This window comes from Panicum virgatum, chromosome 5N, assembly GCF_016808335.1.
Source record: "Panicum virgatum strain AP13 chromosome 5N, P.virgatum_v5, whole genome shotgun sequence".
NCBI lineage: Eukaryota > Viridiplantae > Streptophyta > Magnoliopsida > Poales > Poaceae > Panicum > Panicum virgatum.
This window is the reverse complement of record NC_053149.1, coordinates 68,313,620-68,334,912: the sequence shown is the minus strand read 5'-3', so window position 1 is coordinate 68,334,912 and position 21,293 is coordinate 68,313,620. Positions and strand designations below refer to the sequence as shown.

The window sequence follows — 21,293 nt, the reverse complement described above, 5'->3', positions numbered from 1 at the left end:
AACTAAGATTAGCATAAAAATGAAACTAATTATTCTTAATCACCCTTGCCTTAAAGTTAACATTAGGTATACTTAATTCAGTGAGACAATAATACTCCTAAACATAATGGAAGCTAAGTAATAAAACCAAGATACTAATAAATACAAAATCCCCACATATACATAAGTGTCTTAAATTTTAATATCTTTCATAATATAATTATGTAAAGGAATTACTTAAAGAAATGAAATATATACATACCTGATAAAGTATTTCCTTCTTTTATTCTTAGTGGGAAGTTCAACTCTCCCCCTCGAAATATGGGCTAAGCGATAGAGTCATATTTCGATGAACTTTCATAACAAAAATTTCACATTATTGGGATGAAGAATGCAAAAACTTTATGCTAATGGAAAATATTTCCAATAGCCTAACATTAACCTCCGATCCACTTTTTAACACTTGAGAACTTTATCTCAAAGCTTTTATATTCATGAGGCCATAATTTCATCATACTCGTAATATATTATGAGTAGAAAATCATTTGAGCTTCAATCATAATATTTTACGATTGACAACATAATAAGATGAACTCCAAAGTTCTAATGATTCTTTATATCTTAGCTTTATACTTATGATCTTTACGCTTTGAAAACAACTTCTCCATTATTGCCAGAGAAATCATAACACAATTGTACTGAGAAATTTGCTCCCCCAGATCCTTACTGGCATTGATCATAAGATAGATTTCTTTAAATTGCTCCCAATAGATATTAATAGACAGATTTCTTATCAATTTCTTAATTACCAAGGCTTCTCTAATAGACGCTTATTGCGTTTGTCCATACAATCATAATTAATGACTTCATGAACAATGTATTCTTATGTACTTAGTCTATTTCTTATTGAGGGTACTTAAAACAGCCAAGAAAATTATGGCTAAATTCAAACCATCATCAACAGGGACACTTTAATTGATAATTTTTTTGATAAAACTTTAGTTATTCTACTTTGCATCACCTTTGGATAGAAACAAAGTAGAGCTTAATATGAAAATAAACATTAATAATTCTTCATCTTATTATAATAGGTATAAAAATTTCTTATGCAAATATTAATACTCAGGGAATGTCATATCAATATAATCAACTTTGATCATGCTTGAGACTTGGAAACTTAATTGATCTGGGAATTAAATAATGACACATGGCTATAAATAGCTTTGATCATAATATAGTCATAAGTCACATATATAATCATAAAACTTATCAAGTCTCAAGAACACTTTAATCAGAGGCATTTATTTGCGGAAGCATAAACATTTGTTGCTAATATTCACTTATGGTTACTTAAATCTTTTGCCTTTAGCATAATTCCCCAATAATGCATCAATTATTCTTGTGGCCTTATATAAGAAAGGATCCATAAGCCATTCATGCATTAAGATTTTTCCAGATCATTAATCTTCTTTTATTGATCCAATCCACATCAACTTTGGCCAGAAGTAGATAGGAACAATAAAATTCTGTGAACAAGTATTCATTAATCAGCTTTGGACAGAATAATAAATACAAGTCACACTTTATTTGACTTTAATCTTCTTTCACTGATCTAGTCCACATCAGCTTTGGCCAGAAATGGACAAGAGTAGCAAAATTTTGTGGTCAGATATTCATCAATCAGCTTTGGCCAGAATGACAAATATAAGCCACACTTAATTAAAATTACATGTCTCTATGTACTTCTTTTATTGATCTAGTCCATATCAGTTTTGGCCAGAAATGGATAAGAACAATAAAATTTTGTGAATAGGTATTTATCAATTAGCTTTGGTCAGAATGATAAATACAAGCCACCTTTATATAATTTGAGACATGTTTAATGAAAATAACCTAATTAAATACGCATGGCTTAAGGACATGAATCCATTATTAATGGGCATTAAATTATGACACTCTATTATACACAATTTTGGTTGGTATATAACCATGAAAAGTTAACATTAGGTATACTTAAGTCCAATACTTTAGTTCAGAACTAAATTTTCTATTGATTTGATCATAATCTTGACATATGATTAATCATAAGAGGCCACTTATTTTTCTTAGGAATAAATCAATTACTAACATTAAATTTAACAAACTCATTTATCATAAAAGGAATTATTCAAATAATACATCATTTTGGGCAACAAACATTAATTACTTTATTTTGGGTTATTTATTATAAATAAAAGGGTCATGATTTCTTATTATGGAGAATAAGCATACATGGGTCAAAAACCCTAATTTTATTGCCCAAAATAATAATATTTGATCTTAAATCATGAATCATATTAGTCTATGACCCTAATATTCTTATGGGACAAAAAGCTTATAATTTCATAAAATAATACTCAAAAACAAAACTTAATTTTGTATAATATTATTTCATTAATTTTGAGCATAAGCATAATAATTAATTCCAAAAAATATGTAAATTTCATCACATAATAAATGCATTTATTATTCTTGTCATAATTTACTAAGGTATGACAAAAGATCTTTAAATATAAATTACAATCATAATCATAAAACTTAAGAGTGAAACAATATTTATAATCTAAAAACAGCATTATCTTAGCCCATCAATTCATTTGGCCCATCACTATGCAGCCCAATATTTATTTCATAATTTTTCAGGAAAAATGTCAAAGAAATTCGGCCCAAATCCTCTTTTCTGAGCTGGGCCGATTCCGGCTTGGCCCATTTGGCCAAACCGCCTTCCCTCCTGGGCTCCAGGCCCAAAAACCTGGGCCTGGGCCGGGGAGGTGGCGCTCCCGCGCCGGCCTACTAGGCCTGTGGAGCGGCCGGCCACCGTGAGCCGTTGGATTCTGATCGGACGGTTCACGTTGCTCCTGGCCGGATCAAAACCCGGCGCTCAGCCGCCTCCCTCGAAACCCTAATTTTATTTCTTTTTCATCCCCTTCTCTCCTCTCCCGATAGCGGCGGCAGGCGAGCGGGAGGCGACGGCACCGGCGACGCGGCCCGTGGTGGAGGATGTGGCGGCGCCGCCGAGCTCTGCTCGGCAGAGGTGGGCGCGGCCGTGGCTGGCGCGCAGCTCCGTCGAGCACCGCTCGTTGGTGCCCTAAGGCCTCGCTCCCGCGCGCGAGCGTGGTCTGCCGGCGGCGGCGGCGGCGGCTGAGCCAGCGCGCGGTGCGGCAGTGCGGTGAGGCCTAGCATGGCGTCGACTTCCTCGGCAACAGCAAGTGCACGAGGAGGCCCCCGGGCCCGAGCCAGCGCGGCGGGCTGCGAGGCCGCTCGGGGACCATGTCCGCGAGCGTGCGCTCACCTTACGCGGCGTCCATGGCGACACGGTGGTCGGTGCCGGCCATCGTGGCCCTCAGGTAAGCCCACCGCGCCCTTTATTCTCCTTGATTTTAGAGTTAGGGTTTCATAATTTTGGGGATTTCACTGTAGTTAGGGTTTCGGATTTGGGGAAAACTTAGGGCTTTGCTTTAATTCGATTTTCCCCCTTCCATTTAGCATGCTTGGACCGAAACTCTAAATTCTTATGCTCACTGATGCGGCATGTTTACATAATTTGGGCATGAACATAAGCAATTTTGGGCTAAATAGGGGCATGTTTGCATGTACTTGTTGAATATGATGAACAACATAAACTTGGCCATAATTTGCTCAAACATAACACGAACTTAGGGCGAGAACATAAACATGATCACATAGACATGAACATGAACACTAACAGTAGCTTGTTGACATGAAATTCAACACTTAGAGGGTTCAATCTTGAGACTAGGTGGCTCTGGTGCCATTGTTAGATGTGCACGATCATCTAGCCCAAGAAGGAACCAAAAAATTAAGATGGGATGTGAAACATACCTTGATTACTTGAGCCTCTCATCTTTCTTCTTTGCTGTTCTTGCTTCTAGTGCTAGAATTAAGTAGAGAAGGCAGTCCTATGATTTCTGTGATTAACTGAGATTGGGCAGCTAGGTTTTTTTAGGGGAGAGGCTAAAACGTAGAGCCTTATGTCCATAAGGACTCTCTCCTATTTATATTCACAGCATCACAGGTGGGACAACACCTTTCAAGGGCCTTCTAGTGCCCTCCAATCAAGAGCTCAAGTCCAATTTGGACTTATTCATTAGCAGCTATTGATTAACTATGATATTTTCTAAATGCTGACATCATCGCTGACATGATCAACCCAACACAGGTTACAATCTGTACTCTGAATACTAGAGAGTTGCTGCTGTAGACAGTTTTCGATCTCATAGCTCAGCAATTGGCACATCAGAAACATATCATCAAGTAAAATTCGGGAGATGGCTGACTTCGATTTTCATTCAGGCCATGCTCGTATCTAATCGAAAGCAAAATTCTCACCTAGAACTAGGAGGGTGTCTACTGTCTACAAACCAAAAGATGCCGGTTCAATGTCAGTCCCAAGTCCCAATCATCTCGGGAATTCAGATTTCACATATGTCTTTGCCTTCAAAATTCCAAAATTTTATAAGATTCTCCATCACATCAAATCTTTGAACGCATGCATTAAGTATTAAATGTAGCTAAATAAAATAACTAATTACATAGTTTGTCTGTAATTTGCGAGACGAATTTTTTGAGCCTAGTTAACCCATGATCGAATAATAATTACCAAATACAAACGAAAGTGCTACAGTACTTTACACCTAAAATTTACACAACTAAATAAGGCCTATATATGGCACCTAAAAATTGGTGCTACGCATCTTGAAAAGTCCCCTACCCAAAATTAGGAAGACTGACTGGCCGTTGATTACGCGAGCATCCATGGCAGCACGGTAATTTTGCCCCAATCGCCCGCCCGTCGCGGTAATTGTATAGGGCAGATTTTATAAGATTCTCCATCACATCAAATCTTTGAACGCATGCATTAAGTATTAAATGTAGCTAAATAAAATAACTAATTACATAGTTTGTCTGTAATTTGCGAGACGAATTTTTTGAGCCTAGTTAACCCATGATCGAATAATAATTACCAAATACAAACGAAAGTGTTACAGTACTTTACACCTAAATTTACACAACTAAATAAGGGCTATATATGGCACCTAAAAATTGGTGCTACCCATCTTGAAAAGTCCCCTACCCAAAATTAGGAAGACTGACTGGCCGTTGATTACGCGAGCATCCATGGCAGCACGGTAATTTTGCCCCAATCGCCCGCCCGTCGCGCTAATTGTATAGGGCAGATTTTATAAGATTCTCCATCACATCAAATCTTTGAACACATGCATTAAGTATTAAATGTAGCTAAATAAAATAACTAATTACATAGTTTGTCTGTAATTTTCGAGACGAATTTTTTGAGCCCAGTTAACCCATGATCGAATAATAATTATCAAATACAAACGAAAGTGCTACAGTACTTTACACCTAAAATTTACACAACTAAATAAGGCCTATATATGGCACCTAAAAATTGGTGCTACGCATCTTGAAAAGTCCCCTATCCAAAATTAGGAAGACTGACTGGCCGTTGATTACGCGAGCATCCATGGCAGCACGGTAATTTTGCTCCAATCGCCCGCACGTCGCGGTAATTGTATAGGGCAGTTTAAAAAGCCCGCGAGACCCGCTCCAGCATGCTACCATGTCCAACGCGGCACGCCCCTCTCCTTCCCCTCATCGCGCGCGGCGCGACCGTACCCGGCCCGGCCATAAGACGCCACCTCCCCGCATCTACCGCCACCTTATCGCCTCGCCCTCCAACACCGATCGACACGAGCCAGGCACCAAGCCACCAACCCGCTGCGGCGGCGGCCCAGCGAGAGATGGACGGCGGCCGGCCGGAGATGCGGCGGACCATGACGCTGTCCGAGCAGCTGTCCACGCCCGACCCGGCCATCCGCGACTTCCTCAAGATCCCCAAGGACGCCGACGTCGGCGGGAGCCCCGGCGAGGACGGCAACCCTGCGGCCAGCGGCGGCGGCGGCTGGAAGCCGCTCCGGGACCGGCTCCGGCTCCGCCGCGCGGCGGGCGCCTGGCCGCCGCCCAAGCCCCGCGGGCCCGCGGCCGCGGCCCACGCCCGGACGAGCAGCGGTGACCTCAGCAACAGCACCAGTGCCAACAGCCGCAGCAACAAGTACAACCACGCCGGCGAGGCGGCGGCGGCGTTCTCCCGCACCTTCTCCCGCGCGCCTTCGCTCCGCGCGACGCCCACATTCTCCCGCGTCGCGTCCACCCGGGTCGGGCCCAGCTCCTCCTCCCGCTCCACCTCCAGCTCCAGGCGCCCCGGGTCGTCCAACTTCCGCGACCATGAAGAGGAACGCCGTGACGACGGCGACGGCGAGCACAGTGAAGATGATGATGATGACGAGGAGGAGGACGACGAGGAGGAGGGCAAGGAGGAGGCGCCCGCGGCGCAGATGTCGCTGATGGCGCTGCTGGAGCAGTCGGACAGCCAGTGGGACGACGACGAGGACGAGGATGCCGGCGGCGGCGCGCGGAAGAACGGCGAGGGCGACGACGACGATGACGACGGCGAGGGCCGGGAGGAGGAGATGGTGCACGTGTGCTGCGTGTGCATGGTGCGGCACAAGGGCGCCGCCTTCATCCCCTGCGGCCACACCTTCTGCCGCCTCTGCTCACGCGAGCTCTGGGTCAGCCGCGGCAACTGCCCACTCTGCAACGGGTTCATCCAGGAGATCCTCGACATCTTCTGACCGGCCGAGCTTGCCTCCGCCATTGTTCATCAGCTAGGCCTTGTCACGTCCATTGCATCATCACAATCACCACCGTCTCCCTCTGCCTCCTCTTCTTCTTGGACGAGGAAGTGACACGGAATCTATGAAACCGAAATCCCTAGAAGGATTCAATTGATCGAGCTGGCGGTAACTAACGCTGGTGTTTGCAAATGCATTCAATTTTTTTTGGATGTGGTTGATTATATGTTAAGGATCAATAAAAATTGATATATGCAATGTTTGTATGTGTATATGTACATTTCAGAGTGTGGTTGTTAGGTTGACTAAACATCACCAACAAGAGCCTATGATTATACCTGTTCCCAGAGTAGCTACCCAGGCTGTTCTTATTTTTCTTGGTTGGAGGTTGGAACTGAACTATCAAATTCGTTCCGATCACCATCTGAGCATCTCCAAGAGTTTGGCAAATCGAGTTGCCATATTTGATTTTTGGCAAAAACATTAAAAATACTCCTCCAATAGTTTGGCAAAAGACTTGGCAATTTTTGGCAACTAGGGAAAAACCAGCCTCCAGTGCGTAAATATACGCGCACGGCGCGCGGTTGGCATCGTTGTTTCTAGTCAGGTGGGAGGGTGAAAAAAGAAATAAATAACAGAGAAGGGTTCCTGATTTAAGTTTTCAAGAGGTGGAAGGGCATAAATATAATTTTGTTTCTCTCTCAGGGCTCCTGATGTAAGTTAGATCTGGATTTGGCAAGTGAATTATGCCAAACTGTTGGAGATAAGCTCTTTTTTTACTTGTCATATCATTTTAGAAGTTGGCAAAACACAAGATATGCCAAGTAAAATATGGCAAACTCTTGGAGATGCTCTTGATAACAAAACTTTGTCTGTGGTCCGTTCAATTGTAAGCCTGATCTTCTCAGCTTTTCTCTTCACTGCAATTACAAGTTTATCCCCATATTTGCGTACTCTTTATCAGGAAAATACGGCGCCCAAATGCAAGTAGACTATTCAGTCTTCTGTTAAGGAACATTTCTTAAAATCACAAGTTTATCCCCATATTTGCGTAGTACTCTTCATCAGGAAAATACGGCACCCAAATGCAAGTAGACCATTCAGTCTTTTGTCAAGGAACATATGGGCCCTTCCCCTGAATCCTACCCCAGGTTAAGTGCTGTATTAGTTAGGCCCAAGTTACGTTGACGTAGTCAACCACCCATGTTTTTTTCCGGCCCAACTCGCAGTGGTCAAGCCCACCTCATGATTTTACTGGACCCGACCGCCATGTGTTCCTTTATCAATTTCTTTTTCTTGGAAGCCAGATACTGACGGAGCCATTTTTTTCGTGGTATCATGAAACTACCGCAACACACTAAGCACGCATTATCTATAGAAGTAAGTCGTGTAAAATCGATCTGCCTGCTTTTACCATACCTGAACTTCTCTGAAAAACGGAGAGAACTTTACGTGCGCGCGCAGCAACGCGTGAGCGCAGTCGAGAGCAGGTCCATTAGCAAGGTAAAATATTTATTCAAGAAAAAATAGAATGGTAAAATGAGACGGTAAACCAGTCATCCCAGTGCCCCCAAGTGCCAATGCCCATTGGCAAAGCTGGAACGTGGAAAGATCGCGGGTGCGTGACACGAACACGGCCACGCAGACCAGGACCACGGCGGCAGGGAGCGTACACGCCGCCGCGTTCCAGGTTCAGACTTGAGACTTCTTCGGGAGGCTGGCCGTCCGGTGCGGCGGCCACGGACAGAGACGAAGACGAGAGGAGGAGCGGTTGGGGCACTCGCGCTGGTCCAGGCCGCGGCAGGCGCGCGAACGAAACCACCGGCGGCCGGCGGGGCGCGCCTCCCGGCCGCTTCGGCTCACCCAACCCCCGGCCCATCCGCCCATCCGTGCGCGTGTCCGCCGCGACCTGCTGGGCGCTGGCTGCTCCTGCATTTGCGCCGCAAGGCGTTGGGGTTTCGGGTGGCGCGGGTACCGAACCCAACACCAACCAACCCAACCCAAACCCCATCCGCAAACCACTCCGCCCCGGCCCCGTCTGTTTCCTACCCAGAGGAAAGCACTGGCAGGCGCGCGCGCACCGCGCCGCTGCCGTGCCAATATAGTAGTAGCAGAGCACTAGCCGTATGCCATGGTAGTGGCGCCACCACTTGTACGCCTATAGTATCCGGCCGCCTCGCCTCGCCTCGCCTCGCCTCTCTTCCATCCCCTGCCCGCCGCTGAGCACCAAAGTCGAAGTGGCTGGGGCGACCAGAGGCCGGCCGGCCCCAGCGCCGAGCTGCTGCGCGCGCGTGCGGACCTAACGCGCCCTTTCCGCTGGAGTAAAGGCTCGCCACCTGCCCTGCTGCTGCTACTATCTGCTCTGCTTGCTCCAGCAGCAAGCCTAAGAGGAGGCAGTGACGGTCGGGTCCGGCGGGCACGTCGCGGGTGATCCGGCCGGCGGCGCCATGAGCAGGGAGCACCAGCAGCCGCCGCGGCGGTTCATCGCCATCCCCTTCTCCTCCGGCTGCCGCTCCCACTCCAGCGTCGACGTCGTCGACACCTCGCGCCACGCCGGCAAGAAGCCCCACCCGCAAGGTGCGTTGCGTGCGTGCCGATTGACAAAAACAAAAACAGCAGTTTTGATTCTCCCCTAGTTTCTGAAATTTGTCGATTCGATTGCCATATTTATCAGGGATTGAGTTCGGGGTGGTGCCAGGCGGCGCGTCGGCGAGGCCGACGGCGGCGGCAGCGGCGGGCAAGGGGGAATCGCTGGTGGCGCGGCTCCTCCGCGGGTTCAAGAACCTGTCCCAGATCTTCGCGGTGTACGACGAGGACGACGAGGAGGAGGAGGAGCGGGAGATGGTGATCGGGCTCCCCACGGACGTGAAGCACGTCGCGCACATCGGCTGGGACGGCAGCACCAGCACCACCACCAGCCTCCGCTCCTGGAACCGCGCCGCGCCGCCTCCGCCACCGGCATCCTCCTCGTCGTCGTCCGCGTCCGCGTCCGCGTCCACCTCCGCCGCCGCGCCGCCTCAGCAGCAGCACCAGCCGCCGGAGCAGTACCCGCTGCCCCTCCCGGCGCTCGACATGCGGCAGTTCGAGCTCGCCATGGCCGCCCAGGCCGCCGCCACGAGCGCCGGCACCAGCGGCCCCCACCGGCATCACAGCTAGCGTCGAGCCAGGGAGGAGTTGGTACACCCTTGGCTCGTCAGTCGTCACAGGCCGTCGTCCGTTTCTGCCGTCCACCTCCGTCCCCATGTGGAGCAGGGTGGGGGCGGGCGCGAGCGAGCGAGAGCGCCCGGGCGATCTGGCCTCCACCTCGGCTCTTCCTCCCGCCCGTTCCCCGCCCTGGTCGCCGCCGTGTCGTCGGAGTTGGTGCATGCTTCGTTTGCTTGTGCTTTGGCCATTGCTGCGGTGCGCTGTGCTGTACGTAGCCCATTTTTCGGATTTCTTGTTGGCTTGCTATTTGTTCTTTACTGCCATTTACGAAATCTTAATTGCTCGCTTTACACGGTACTCCATGGGCTTAACTTAATGGCGCCTCCTCTCGTCGCCGGCGCTGCAACCCTTTTTGTTTGTCCGGTTGCCTCTCGCGCCGGTGTGCCGCGCCGTCGCCTGCTCGCCTCGGTGGTTGAGTTTGGTCGGGCTAGGCTGCCGACTGGTGCGGCGCCGGCGCGGGTTCGGGGGCGCGCATGTGATCCGCGGCCGCGCGCGCCTCGGCAGTTTGCGTGCCCCCACCCGTGATCTCTCGTGCCGTTGCGCTGCGCTCGCTCGCGCGCGCGTCGTGGCAGCCTTGGCGCGCGTCCACGGCGCCGGCCGTGCAGCTGCCGCCTCGCTCGGGTCCCTTCCGCCCGGCCGCGTCCATGTGAGGCGGCGTGAATGCGCGCGTGCACGGCCACTGTTCCACGGTCACGCAGCCAGCCTGCCGGTCAGGGGGGCAGGGGATGTACCAGGCGTGGTCGTCGTGGTGGTGTGTTCGGTTCATGGGATGTGAGCGCCGAGGAGCAGTGTTGTTTATCCCTGAGGCGCCTGCACCCATACATGCGTGCCGTTTATGGGTGCGAGCGCCTGTTCCGGCTTGCGGGTGTCGGGGTGTGGACTGTGGAGTGGAATCTGATGTCCTGATCTCGAGGGTGACGTCTCCAGGCTCACGGCTCAAGCCCAAGTGCCCAATGCAACGACTCCGTATACGTACTAGCTTCAACAAAGTTTGAATCTTGCAGAGTACTACTACTAGGAGACATTCCTGCCTCCTTTTTCCTTCTCTAGGCTAGAGGAAATTCCACGGCGATTCGCCCTCCCGTACAACGGCACGAGGTCACGCAGCACACCGAGTTGGCCATGAACGATCTTTTCAGTTCCTTTCACCACCCCAATTGTATGTAGCCTTGACGCCTTGTGCCGCCCATCCTATTCCTGCAGCATCTCAAGTCTATTCACGTGACCTCGCCATGCTTGAAAGGATCATGCCGAGGCTCGCAAACTGCCGGTGATCGACAACCTAGGGTGGGGTGGCTTGGCTGGCATGGCATCCGATCCGACGCGAAACTGGATAGAACGAACAGCCCTTGCAGCTGCTGGCTCCTCCCGGACATCTGCGGCACCGTCGTGCCGGTCGCGCTCACAGGTCCGGAACTCCCAAACCCATGCCGCGCCAGGCCACCACCTTCGCTCTAGTTGTGGCCTTGGAGTTGGACGCTTCCGGTTCACGTGACCCGATTTGGACGGCTCAACTAATCAAACCGGCCATGGCTCGCCGTCTTCCTCTGTCCTCGTTCTGGCGAGCAGAGCACAATCCCGATGTAGGATTTACAGTTTCTTGCACAAAGTTACCGACCATTTTTTTTATTTGCGCGGAGAAACTGCAAAGATACGGCTGGGGTTTTACGTGAATTCCCGTATCTTTTTCCCCATCTGATACGGCCTTTGCTGTCGCTGGCAAGCGGGCGCGGCACGCGCCGTTCAATTTCCACGGTCCCATGCGCCGCTGTCCCGTACTTGGTGGATTCGGTCCGCGCCGGAAACCGCGCGCCCGCCGCCGCGGTGGCAGCGGGCGGAGGCGTACGTGTCCGTGACAGCAATAACCCCGTCGCCGGACGCGCCGGCCGTCGCCGCCGTCCGCGCTGGCGCTGCGTGACCCGCGACGGCCGCCCTTAACTCGCCGTCCCTCTCATATCAGGGCCTCTCATATCGTTTGGTAGCGGATTGATTAGGGCCGGCCGGCCGATACGGTCAGGCGGATTCGTGTGGCGTACGCTCCGGCGCTGCGCGCGCGGCCGGGGCCCAGCCCGTATGCTACGCGATCCGGGGGCAGCAGGGCGACGGGGTCTCGGCTCGCGCGGGCAACGGGGGAGGGGTGCTGGCGCGCCACGCACGCGCTCGCGTCCAACGGCATGTGAGTATGGGACCCCGTTCCAACAGCGTTTCATCTACGGCCGGTCACGTGTCGGATCACACGCGCATACTCGTACGGAGCGGGGAGGCTGTAGCGCCGCCCGTCGCTGCAGATGCATGCATCGCCGCCGTTCGTCGGGGCCTCGGATCGGTCGGGTTCATGATTGGCGACCGTCGCTAATCAGCAGGAGGCTGTGGGTTTCAGGCATACTTTCAGGGTCTGATTGGTTCTCTGCTGCCGGCATCCTAGCTCGCGCTAGCCATGCAGGCCCGTGTTGACCAGGCTCGCAAGGTACAGCTTCAAGCTGTTTGGTTCACGTTTCCCCGCAGCTAGGCTAAGCAGAGCAACTGATTGGTTATATGCTCAATAAGCTTGACCAGCCACTTTTGTTTGTCTGGACGCTGGCCCCCACGCTCGCTCCTGCATCACAGCAAACCAAGCTCACCGCGTGCGACCGTTTTCACGTTCCTCCGGAGCAAGGCTGGTGGGAGCCTTGCTAGTCTCGCTACCTCGTGCAGGTATCCAAACTGGCTCACACTGCACCCCATGAGCCTGGCTAGAGGTTGATATAGGGAACCAATCAAGCCCTCAGGCTCAGGGTTTGGTGACCTGCCTGCCAGCATCTGCCTCCTGTGACGCTCCAATCAGCAGCCCCAGCTGCTGCCCAGTGAGTGGGCTACTTGCAGCTACGCTCCTGCTTGTCTCTTGCTCGAGCCGGCGGCATCGGTTCCTGTTCTGAAAAAATTCGTGTTCCCGGCACGGGCGTTTGTTGGCTACCGCTACACCCGGTCCTACTGCCACCTCAGGTCGACGCCGTCCGCTTCCGCGACGCGGCGCACATGGAGGATACAGCAAAGCTGATGCTCGTCTCTTTGTTTAGTATATGGTTTGCGCGAGCGCACCCTGCGGGGTTAGTCGCTTGCTTTGTCCAGCATATTTGTTTGCGGATTAATCCATCACCTGCCTGTTGACCCGTTTCTTGTTCTATCGGTCGAGTTCAGTGTGCACCCAGCAGGCGAGCGGATCTCTTCTTGCAGGAGCAGCAGCAGCACTGCAGCAGAGCGAGCGCTTGCCTGCAGAGACAAGTGGATTTGCAGTCGGTTTTAACTGGGCCTCAATGAGACCAATCCACTAATTGGCTGCGTTATATTCTGCCTTTGTTTTTTTGGCTTTGAGGCTGCATCATCATCATCGGTATCAGTAAGGATATAAGCTGCCTGCAAGAGGTCAGATTGCATCTCTTCTAGATCTCCAAGGGCTGATGGCTGGTGTTGATTTGTTATGAGAGAACAGTACTGCTGACTGGCTGGTAGTTAGTGGATGATGTTGATTTAGTATGAGAGAACAATACTGCTGGCTGGTTGGCTGACAAACCAAGCGAACACATGGAGCCACCTGAATCCCAAGCTATGGGCAGTACTTGTAGATCCTCTAGTCACATGACTCGTGATCCGAGCCGTCAGAATGCTCAAACACCAATGTATGCTCCTTCACCCAGCCACTCTTTGAAGCCTTGAGATTCATTCACTTCACTTCGCCTGCCATTGTGCCAATACCGCAGCGGTCAGTGGAGTGGTCTGCATGATTCAGGGAATGTAGAGGCCCCGGACGCCGCGCCAGATCGAATCCAGCGACGTGCTCCACCTGTCCTTCCCATCCAGTTCAGTTCTTCCTTCCTATCTCCTCCACATGTTTGCTTCTGCCCGGCAAAGTTGCATAATAATTCCTACACAGCAGTAGCACCAATAACAATACCTGATAAATCAGGCCAAAATAGCATCGACTGAATCTGAGGCTCTGAGCAAAGGACCACGAGTATAGTACTAGCAATTCTGCGTAGTAGTACTCAATTATACAAGTAGTTTCAGTCAAAGCGGCAGCACAAGAGACAACAAGTACTGTACAAAGGAAAACCCAAGGGTCGGATCTAACATAGGTAAGAAATAAAGAATGAATCTAGAACTGGCAATTATGTCAAGTAATTCAACACAGGGAAAAACGAGAAACTTCAGTCACTACAGCTTCTGAGCTTGTCAAACACACCCTGCCATATGAATACAAGCTAAGAAAGCGCTTGGGGCCAAGATTAAAAGGTCACACCATTAACTAGAGTGTACAGCCTCAACGTGAGCAGCATTAGTTTCTCTCATTACAGTCACCAGATAGCTCACTCTACAGCTACAAGGAGCCTACATTATTACATCAATAGCAAGAAAACATCCGCTGCCTGCTTTACACTTCCCTAGTTACTGCCACCACCAGAGGTCCACATTCCATTGTCTGGGCCATCTTGAGGCCCTTCACCACTTCCAGCATGCTTGGTCTCTTCCATGGCTCGTCGGCAGTGCAGTCCCTGGCAATGGCAAGCACACGGGCCATCTGTTCCCGCCACAAGCTTGATACTGGCAAACAAGGATCAAACAGTTCATTCTCCCTACCATGTGCCATCATCCACCGCACCCAACCAACTAGGTTTCCACCCCCTTCCCCCTCCTCTTGCCCTGTAGGTGGGCGCCCAGTGAGCAGCTCCAGCATGACAACACCAAAGCTGTAGACGTCACCTTTCGCGGAGGATTTCATGGTCATGCCGTACTCTGGAGGTATGTAGCCAAACGTACCAGCAATGTCAGTGCTGACATGAGTCTCGCATGCGCTGATTATCCTTGCAAGGCCAAAGTCAGAGACCCTCGGCTCAAAGTTCTCATCCAACAGAATGTTGCTTGACTTCATGTCCCGGTGGATGATATGGGGTACAAAGCCATGGTGCAGGAACGAAAGGCCACGGGCAGAACCAAGGCAGATCTTCAGGCGGTCTGGCCATCCAAGTACTTCAATGGCATCAGCTCGGTTCCTGAGCCACATTTCAAGACTCCCATTCTCCATGTATTCATATATCAGGAACCGTTCATCACCACAAACACAGTAGCCAAGTAGAGGAACCAGATTAGGATGTTTCACCTTTCCAATTGTCTCCATTTCAGCCAGGAACTCACGATCACCTTGGAACTGATGACCACCATGAAGCCTCTTGATTGCAACTCTCCTGCCCTCAGGAAGTGCAGCCCTGTAGACAGTGCCAAACCCACCATCCCCTATGATGTGCACCTTACTGAAATTCTCAGTGGCTTTCAGAATGTCATCTGCAGTGACCCTCAGAAGAGCATGTTCAAATGTTGCAAGATTGATACTCAGGGGTTCCCGAAACTTCTTCCCTAGGAGTTCATCACTTGAGGTTGGCTCAACGGTAGCCTTGGCCTTGCTGGCAGGTACAAGAGCCAATGGCCTGTTTCTCAATAGCTTCCATCTCAGAAGAACCAGCAGAAGAACCAAGACAACGATGACAATGACTAAACTGACACAGATTATTGCTGCTTTTGAAACTCTTCGATCCGATGAATGAAGCATCTTATGATCAAAACCATTTCCAGCACAAAAGCCTTCGTCAGCACAATCTGCTAAGGTGTACATGCCAATGTGATTACCAGAGAAGTTGGCAAATGAGAGGCCAAATATATTGCAGATACCACAAGGGATGGCACCATGGAAGTTGTTGCTAGAGAGGTCCAGATAGTTCAAATAACTGAGATCAGAAAGGGAAAAAGGCAAACTTCCAGTGAGGCTATTGTTGTGGATATCAAGAGAAGACAGTTTTGTGAAGTTTGAAATAGACTGATCTAGGTTCCCTGAGAAATGGTTACTGCTTCCATTGAAGAATATCAGTGAGCTTGAGGATTCCTTTTCTTTAGGACAAGAGAATGGGATTTGTCCAGAGAGGCTGTTATTACTGACATCCAAATAGGTTAGGTCATCAATGCAGAGTAAAGACTCGGGTAGAGTTCCAGTAAATGCATTACTGGATAAGTCCAGCTTAGCAATTTTGGGAAGTATTTTGTCAATATCAGTAGGAATCGAGCCACCTAAGTGGTTATTCGAGAGAAAAAGACCTTGCAGTTGTAGTAAAGGTTCAGACCAGGGAAGCATGGGGCCAACTAATGTGTTATAAGAAAGATATATGGCTGTAACATTTGCAAGTTCACCAAGTTCTGGTGGAATGGTGCCATTGAGCATATTTCCTTGCAGGTTCAGCACTGTAACCATAGCACAATTCTTGATCGCTGTTGGGATATGACTGGTCAATCGGTTGTATGAAAGATCAAGCAAGCCATGATGCTGAATAAATTCCGAGTCTGGGTGAGCTGCATTCCCAAATCCAACACAGATCTCGGCAGGAATAGCACCAGACAACTGGTTACAAGACAAATTCAAGGTGTTGAGAAATGTCAACTGAGATATGGTCCTTGGGATGTGGCCAGACAGATTGTTAGAGCTCAGGTCCAGAGTAACAAGGTTTCTGCAGTTGAAGAGCTCTAGTGGAATGTTCCCAGAAAGCCTATTGCCATGTAAAGATAGAGTTGTCAGATTCCTTAGAGCGCCAATTGACCGTGGGATAGGTCCTTCCAAGTAGTTATTGCCAATCTGTAGCCTCTGCAAAGTGGAGAGCCTACCTATGCTTTCAGGTATAGGGCCAGTAAGCTGATTGTAGCTGAGTGCGATCGCAAGAATAGTTGATGATTCCCACAATTTTTCGGGCAGCTTCCCTGTGAAGTTATTTTGGGACAATTCCACACTTACTAGTGGTAGCTCAGACAAGTACTGCGGTATCTCACCATGAAGATGGTTTCCTTGCAGGTTAAGTTCTGTAAGGTTTTTGCACCCTTTAAATGCCTCCATGATATTCCCAGTCAGATTATTATTGTGCAACAGCATTGACTGCAGCGATTTGCCCTTGCATATCTCAACAGGAATAGAACCAGAGAGCATGTTGGTTTCTGCAGAGAAAGAAACCAGATGCTGCAGTGGCAACACTGGAAGGGGCCCATAAAACATGTTCTGCCCCAGCGATATGGAGCGAAGATTCACCCAGTTCTTGATCCACTCTGGAATATGACCAGACAGATTGTTCTGTCCCACATTGAAATTAGCAATGGCTTCCAAACCTGCAAGCTCTTCAGGTATAGAGCCAGAAAAGGAGTTGGTAGAGAGATCAATATGCACAAGCTTCTTGCAGCTACCAAGCTCTCTCGGAATACTCCCACTGAGTCCAGCACCCTTTGCAAGCAGATGAGACAAATTCCCCAGGTTGCCAATAGATGCTGGGAGTTTGGTATCGAAATTGTTCCCTGATATATCAAGAAGCTTTAAGCTTCTGAGACCACCAACTGTCCAAGGGATGCCTGTGAGTTTGCATCCAGGAAGTATAAGCTCTTCCAGCAGCTTTAATTCACCGATCTCTTCGGGAATGCTTCCACTGAAACCATTATGCCCCAATATTAACAATTGAAGACTCTGTAGCTGACCAATCTCCCTAGGTAGTGGCCCCACCAAGGCATTTGATGAGAGATCAACTGTCACAAGGTTTGCCATTGCAGTTATTCCTGGGAATATTGACCCTCCAAGACTATTCTGGCTTGCATCAAGATGCAAGAGCCGAGACAAATTACCGAAAGATGCTGGTATTGACCCATTGAGTGCATTCATGTGAAGGTCCAGGAACTCCAGATTCTGCAGACTGCCCAGCTCCGGAGGAAGGGCACCGGAGATGGAATTCATGGATACAGATAACTTCTTGAGGTACTGAAGCTGTGCAATAGCAGGACTCAATTGCCCGGAAAAGTCATTATTGTCAAGCACCAGTTCTTGCAATCTCTTCAGTCCATATAACGAGACAGGAAGGACCCCTGTAAGCTGGTTATGGCTCAAGTCAAGGTAGCGAAGATTGTGCAAGTTCCCCCAAGCATCTGGGAGCTCACCAGAAAACCCACAACCACTAAAGTTGAGAAGAACAAGTGATTGGAATGACCCGACACATAACGGGAATGGGGTGTAAATTGGCACAAATGATAAGTCTATTTTCACAACAGTATGCCCCACACAAGCTATACCTGACCAGTTGCATGGGGGTGTTTCTGAATCAAACCAGTTCCTGAGAAATCCTTTCCCTTCAGTGACTGCATCCCTCAGGTTGAACAGGGTGCTTATATCACTGTATCCAGCCAAAGCAGACCTTGGGATAAAACATATAAGTAGGATCAAGGTGAACAAACCATGGGATCCCATTGCCCACAGTGTTTATTGGAATCTGCATGAAGAAAATAGTCAAGTTATTACTGCAAAAGATCCAAACAACATTAGCCTAGGCTCTAGCATAATTTCATCATATCAATGTATCAACATGAGCTGCAGGACAAAAGATGTTCTAAACTTATCCCCAACATACAAAAGAAGTCAATAATAGCAGAAATCCGGTTTTCAATTGTTTTGGATCAAGCCAGATCCTCACTGAAATAGCTAGTTTATGACCAAGAACATGTGTGAAAACTTGACTATGCCTCCAACAAAACATTAAGATCTTTTCTTATGTTGATCATAAAAGAAGAGCGCACAGATGACTAGGAGACCAGTAATAATATGTTTGTTTATCTCATTCTCAGAGTTTAGAATTTGAACAATTAATCCCTGAACTACGTAATTTTTGTAATATCCAAACTGTATCCATGCAATGCCCTAGCTATCTGTGAGAAACTGAAAGACAGAAAGACAGCTGAATGCACTTTTGGACAAAATGAAACAGTAATAGCATGTCAATACCTTTTAATCTGACAACCTTCTTCCTTCAAGTGGCGCAGAAGAAAAGGAGCAACAACCAAAGCAACAATGTATACTTAATACACATCCTGGAGGAAAAAGGATGGTTAGCCTTAGTTGAAAGTCATTACGTTTGATAGCAAACTTTAAAATTGTAGAGGTAATGATAGAGATCAGATAGAGATCAAACAGAGTCATGTCAATCACTGCAGATGCATTAGGTTTTGCCAAATAGCAACCACAATAACAACTCTACAACTACAAGCATACAGCCCAAAGAAGCGAGTAATCAAATTACCCTTGGAACTATGGCTCTGGTTTCCTGTTCTCACACGCTGCCAAAGTAGCGAAACAGGTGACTCATTATCAATCTAGGGTGATCTCCCAGAAACATGACCTGAAGAAAACAGAAGGATGGCACACTCAGCTTCATATAATCATCAGGTCAACAGGTCAAGGTACAAGAATAGCAAACAAGCACGCCCATCCTACTTCAATCAGAGCATCATACGGTATAAGCCGAAAATAAATATCAAGTCTCCCTTAGAAATCCAGAGTTACGAAAATCTAGTCAAGAATACAATGCCAGTGCATAGTGTAACGCCATCTCTTCCCGCAAAGATACATCACTGTGTTCGCTTGGCTGTGGCTAGTGCTGATTTGTTATGAGAGAACAGGTAGCTGGTGGCTGATGCTGATTTAGTATGAGAGAACAATACTGCTGGCTGGTTGGCTGACAAACCAAAGAGCGACAACAGAGCGACAGTACTAGTACCATACTAGCCTCCCCCACCCCCCCACCCCCCACCCCCGGGGAAAGACACAACATCATCATGTCTATCGCTATCTCAGATCAGCACGAATAAGAGCAGAAGTCACGGAAACCCCTCCCTAAAGCCAAAGAACCAGGGCGGACCGGCATAAGAAGCCCATGAAACATCCAGCTATCATAAGCCCTCAGCTATTTTAGTAGTACAAGAAAAGAAAGGGTCCCTAGTTCCCTACACCAATCCAGCGTGCTAGTGCTACAGCTTTACATCTAATCAGATGAAACAAAACCAACCGATCATCATAAAGGTGGACATGCATGCCACCTCCCGCGCAGAAGCCAGTAAGCCACACTCTCCATCTCCAGACTCCAGGGCACAGGAATCCTAACCCCACACACAACACCTCGCCTGAAATCTCACCTCACCCGCAAGCTCCAACATAAGTGAACACAACACTCGACACTGGCATGTTATTTACTCCTGCGCCGCTGCAGATTCAATGAAGCCAAGCATAGCAAACCCCACAAGAATATCTGGAAACTCAACCCCATGCCAACCCCACAAGAATCTCTGAACCCTCCACCCCCACTGACTGGAAGAAGCAGCCAGCAACAGTATTGGACCAGACCAACAGACAAGGTAAATAGCGACAGTGGCTATAGATTTCAGGGGGATGGCTATCTGAAACTTGCAAGAGACTGAGAGAGACGCAGACTTTTTTTTTTGTCTTCACCCGGTTAATGGACTGTTGGCATGACGACTGGGGAGTGTGGATGTTTCTTCCCCAGTGATGCCATCATTTGGGTTGTGATTTGTTTCTGGGGCCGTGTGGGCGAGCTGACCAACCAAGTACAATTAAAATAGTTGCATTCAATAGCAGCATTCCATCCGCCCCATTAAACAATGGCCAGTATTAGTACTGCTAGCACGTATCCCGAGACAGCACGAAGGAATTGAAGCCACGGCACGGGGAGCGAAACGGGGGCGGAATTTGGAGGACTGAAAGGAACGCCTTTTCCCAAGCAAAAAAACGCAAAACAATTAAACCAAAAAATCTTAGAGACGAAGACCAGAATCATCTGAAACCAGAGATTAAAAGCAGCGCCCAAATCATCTGAACCCTTGCTCCTCCCTACGATTTACCCGGATCAAGCCCAACGGTGGCGCCACCCGACGACTGCAACGGCAGAATTCCGCGCCGCGCCATGCCCACCGCGGCTGGCCGGGCCATGAACCAGTGCGCGGCAGAGCATGCCAACAAGCGGCAAGAGGCAACGAGACCGAACTCGGCGAGAGAAGTCAGTAGCAGAACAACGCCACAACCACGAGCCCTCACTCGCAACGCAACGCAACGCAATACAGCAGCCGCAGCGTCTCTATCCCAGGCATCGTAGCGCCGCCGCCGCAGGCCGCAGCAGCAAGCAGGGATGGAGAAGCGGGGGAGGGAGGATCATGCTTTACCTCGCCGCCTCGCCGGGGGTGTCGCGGGCACTCAGCAATGCCGGCCGCCGGCGGTGCCGTGCTCCCGCGGGGCGCGGCGCGGCGCGGGCACGAGGGAGGCGTGAGGCGCGAGCGGCGAGAGGGAGGGGGGCGGCGGGGGAGTTCACGAACTGGGGTGGGGAGGGTGCGTGCGCGGGGCGACGAGGGGAGAGGGAGGGAGGCGGTGTTGGGGCCGGTGGGGTTTTCAGGCTTTCTCGGTTGCCTTTTGGCCTAGTTCGCGTTCGTCCTTTGTGCTTATCTCGCCTTCCTTTTCCTGCAAAAGCTAGCCGCAGGCGCGTCCGTTTTGCAAATTGCAAGCTGGTGGCCTCT

General features: G+C 49.3%; 3 protein-coding genes across 4 annotated transcripts; 2 read left to right on the top strand and 1 right to left on the bottom strand.

Moving 5' to 3' along the window:
- The first annotated feature begins 5,608 nt into the window (after window positions 1-5,608).
- LOC120677000 (atherin-like) lies at window positions 5,609-7,028 on the top strand. Its single transcript, XM_039958341.1, has one exon. It carries the CDS (start codon window positions 5,610-5,612, stop codon window positions 6,687-6,689), a length of 1,080 nt encoding a protein of 359 aa, XP_039814275.1. The 5' UTR covers window position 5,609; the 3' UTR covers window positions 6,690-7,028.
- A 1,626-nt stretch (window positions 7,029-8,654) lies between these two features.
- Window positions 8,655-10,190, top strand: LOC120676618 (CRIB domain-containing protein RIC4-like). The gene is made up of 2 exons (XM_039957933.1): window positions 8,655-9,266; window positions 9,364-10,190. The coding sequence occupies exons 1-2, from the start codon at window positions 9,137-9,139 to the stop codon at window positions 9,843-9,845; spliced, it is 612 nt and encodes a 203-aa protein (XP_039813867.1). The 5' UTR covers window positions 8,655-9,136; the 3' UTR covers window positions 9,846-10,190.
- Window positions 10,191-14,014: 3,824 nt separating this feature from the next.
- On the bottom strand, window positions 14,015-21,091 carry LOC120673918 (leucine-rich repeat receptor protein kinase MSP1-like). 2 transcript variants are annotated; one of them, XM_039954961.1, is made up of 4 exons: window positions 20,946-21,091; window positions 19,013-19,111; window positions 18,718-18,803; window positions 14,015-18,208 (listed from the first exon to the last, which is right to left on the bottom strand). In XM_039954961.1, exon 4 carries the CDS (start codon window positions 18,184-18,186, stop codon window positions 14,302-14,304), a length of 3,885 nt encoding a protein of 1,294 aa, XP_039810895.1. In that variant the 5' UTR covers window positions 18,187-18,208; window positions 18,718-18,803; window positions 19,013-19,111; window positions 20,946-21,091; the 3' UTR covers window positions 14,015-14,301. The 2 variants fall into 2 exon arrangements, with proteins under 2 accessions (XP_039810895.1, XP_039810896.1); XM_039954962.1 differs by lacking the exon at window positions 20,946-21,091 and adding an exon at window positions 19,778-20,043.
- Window positions 21,092-21,293: the final 202 nt, after the last annotated feature.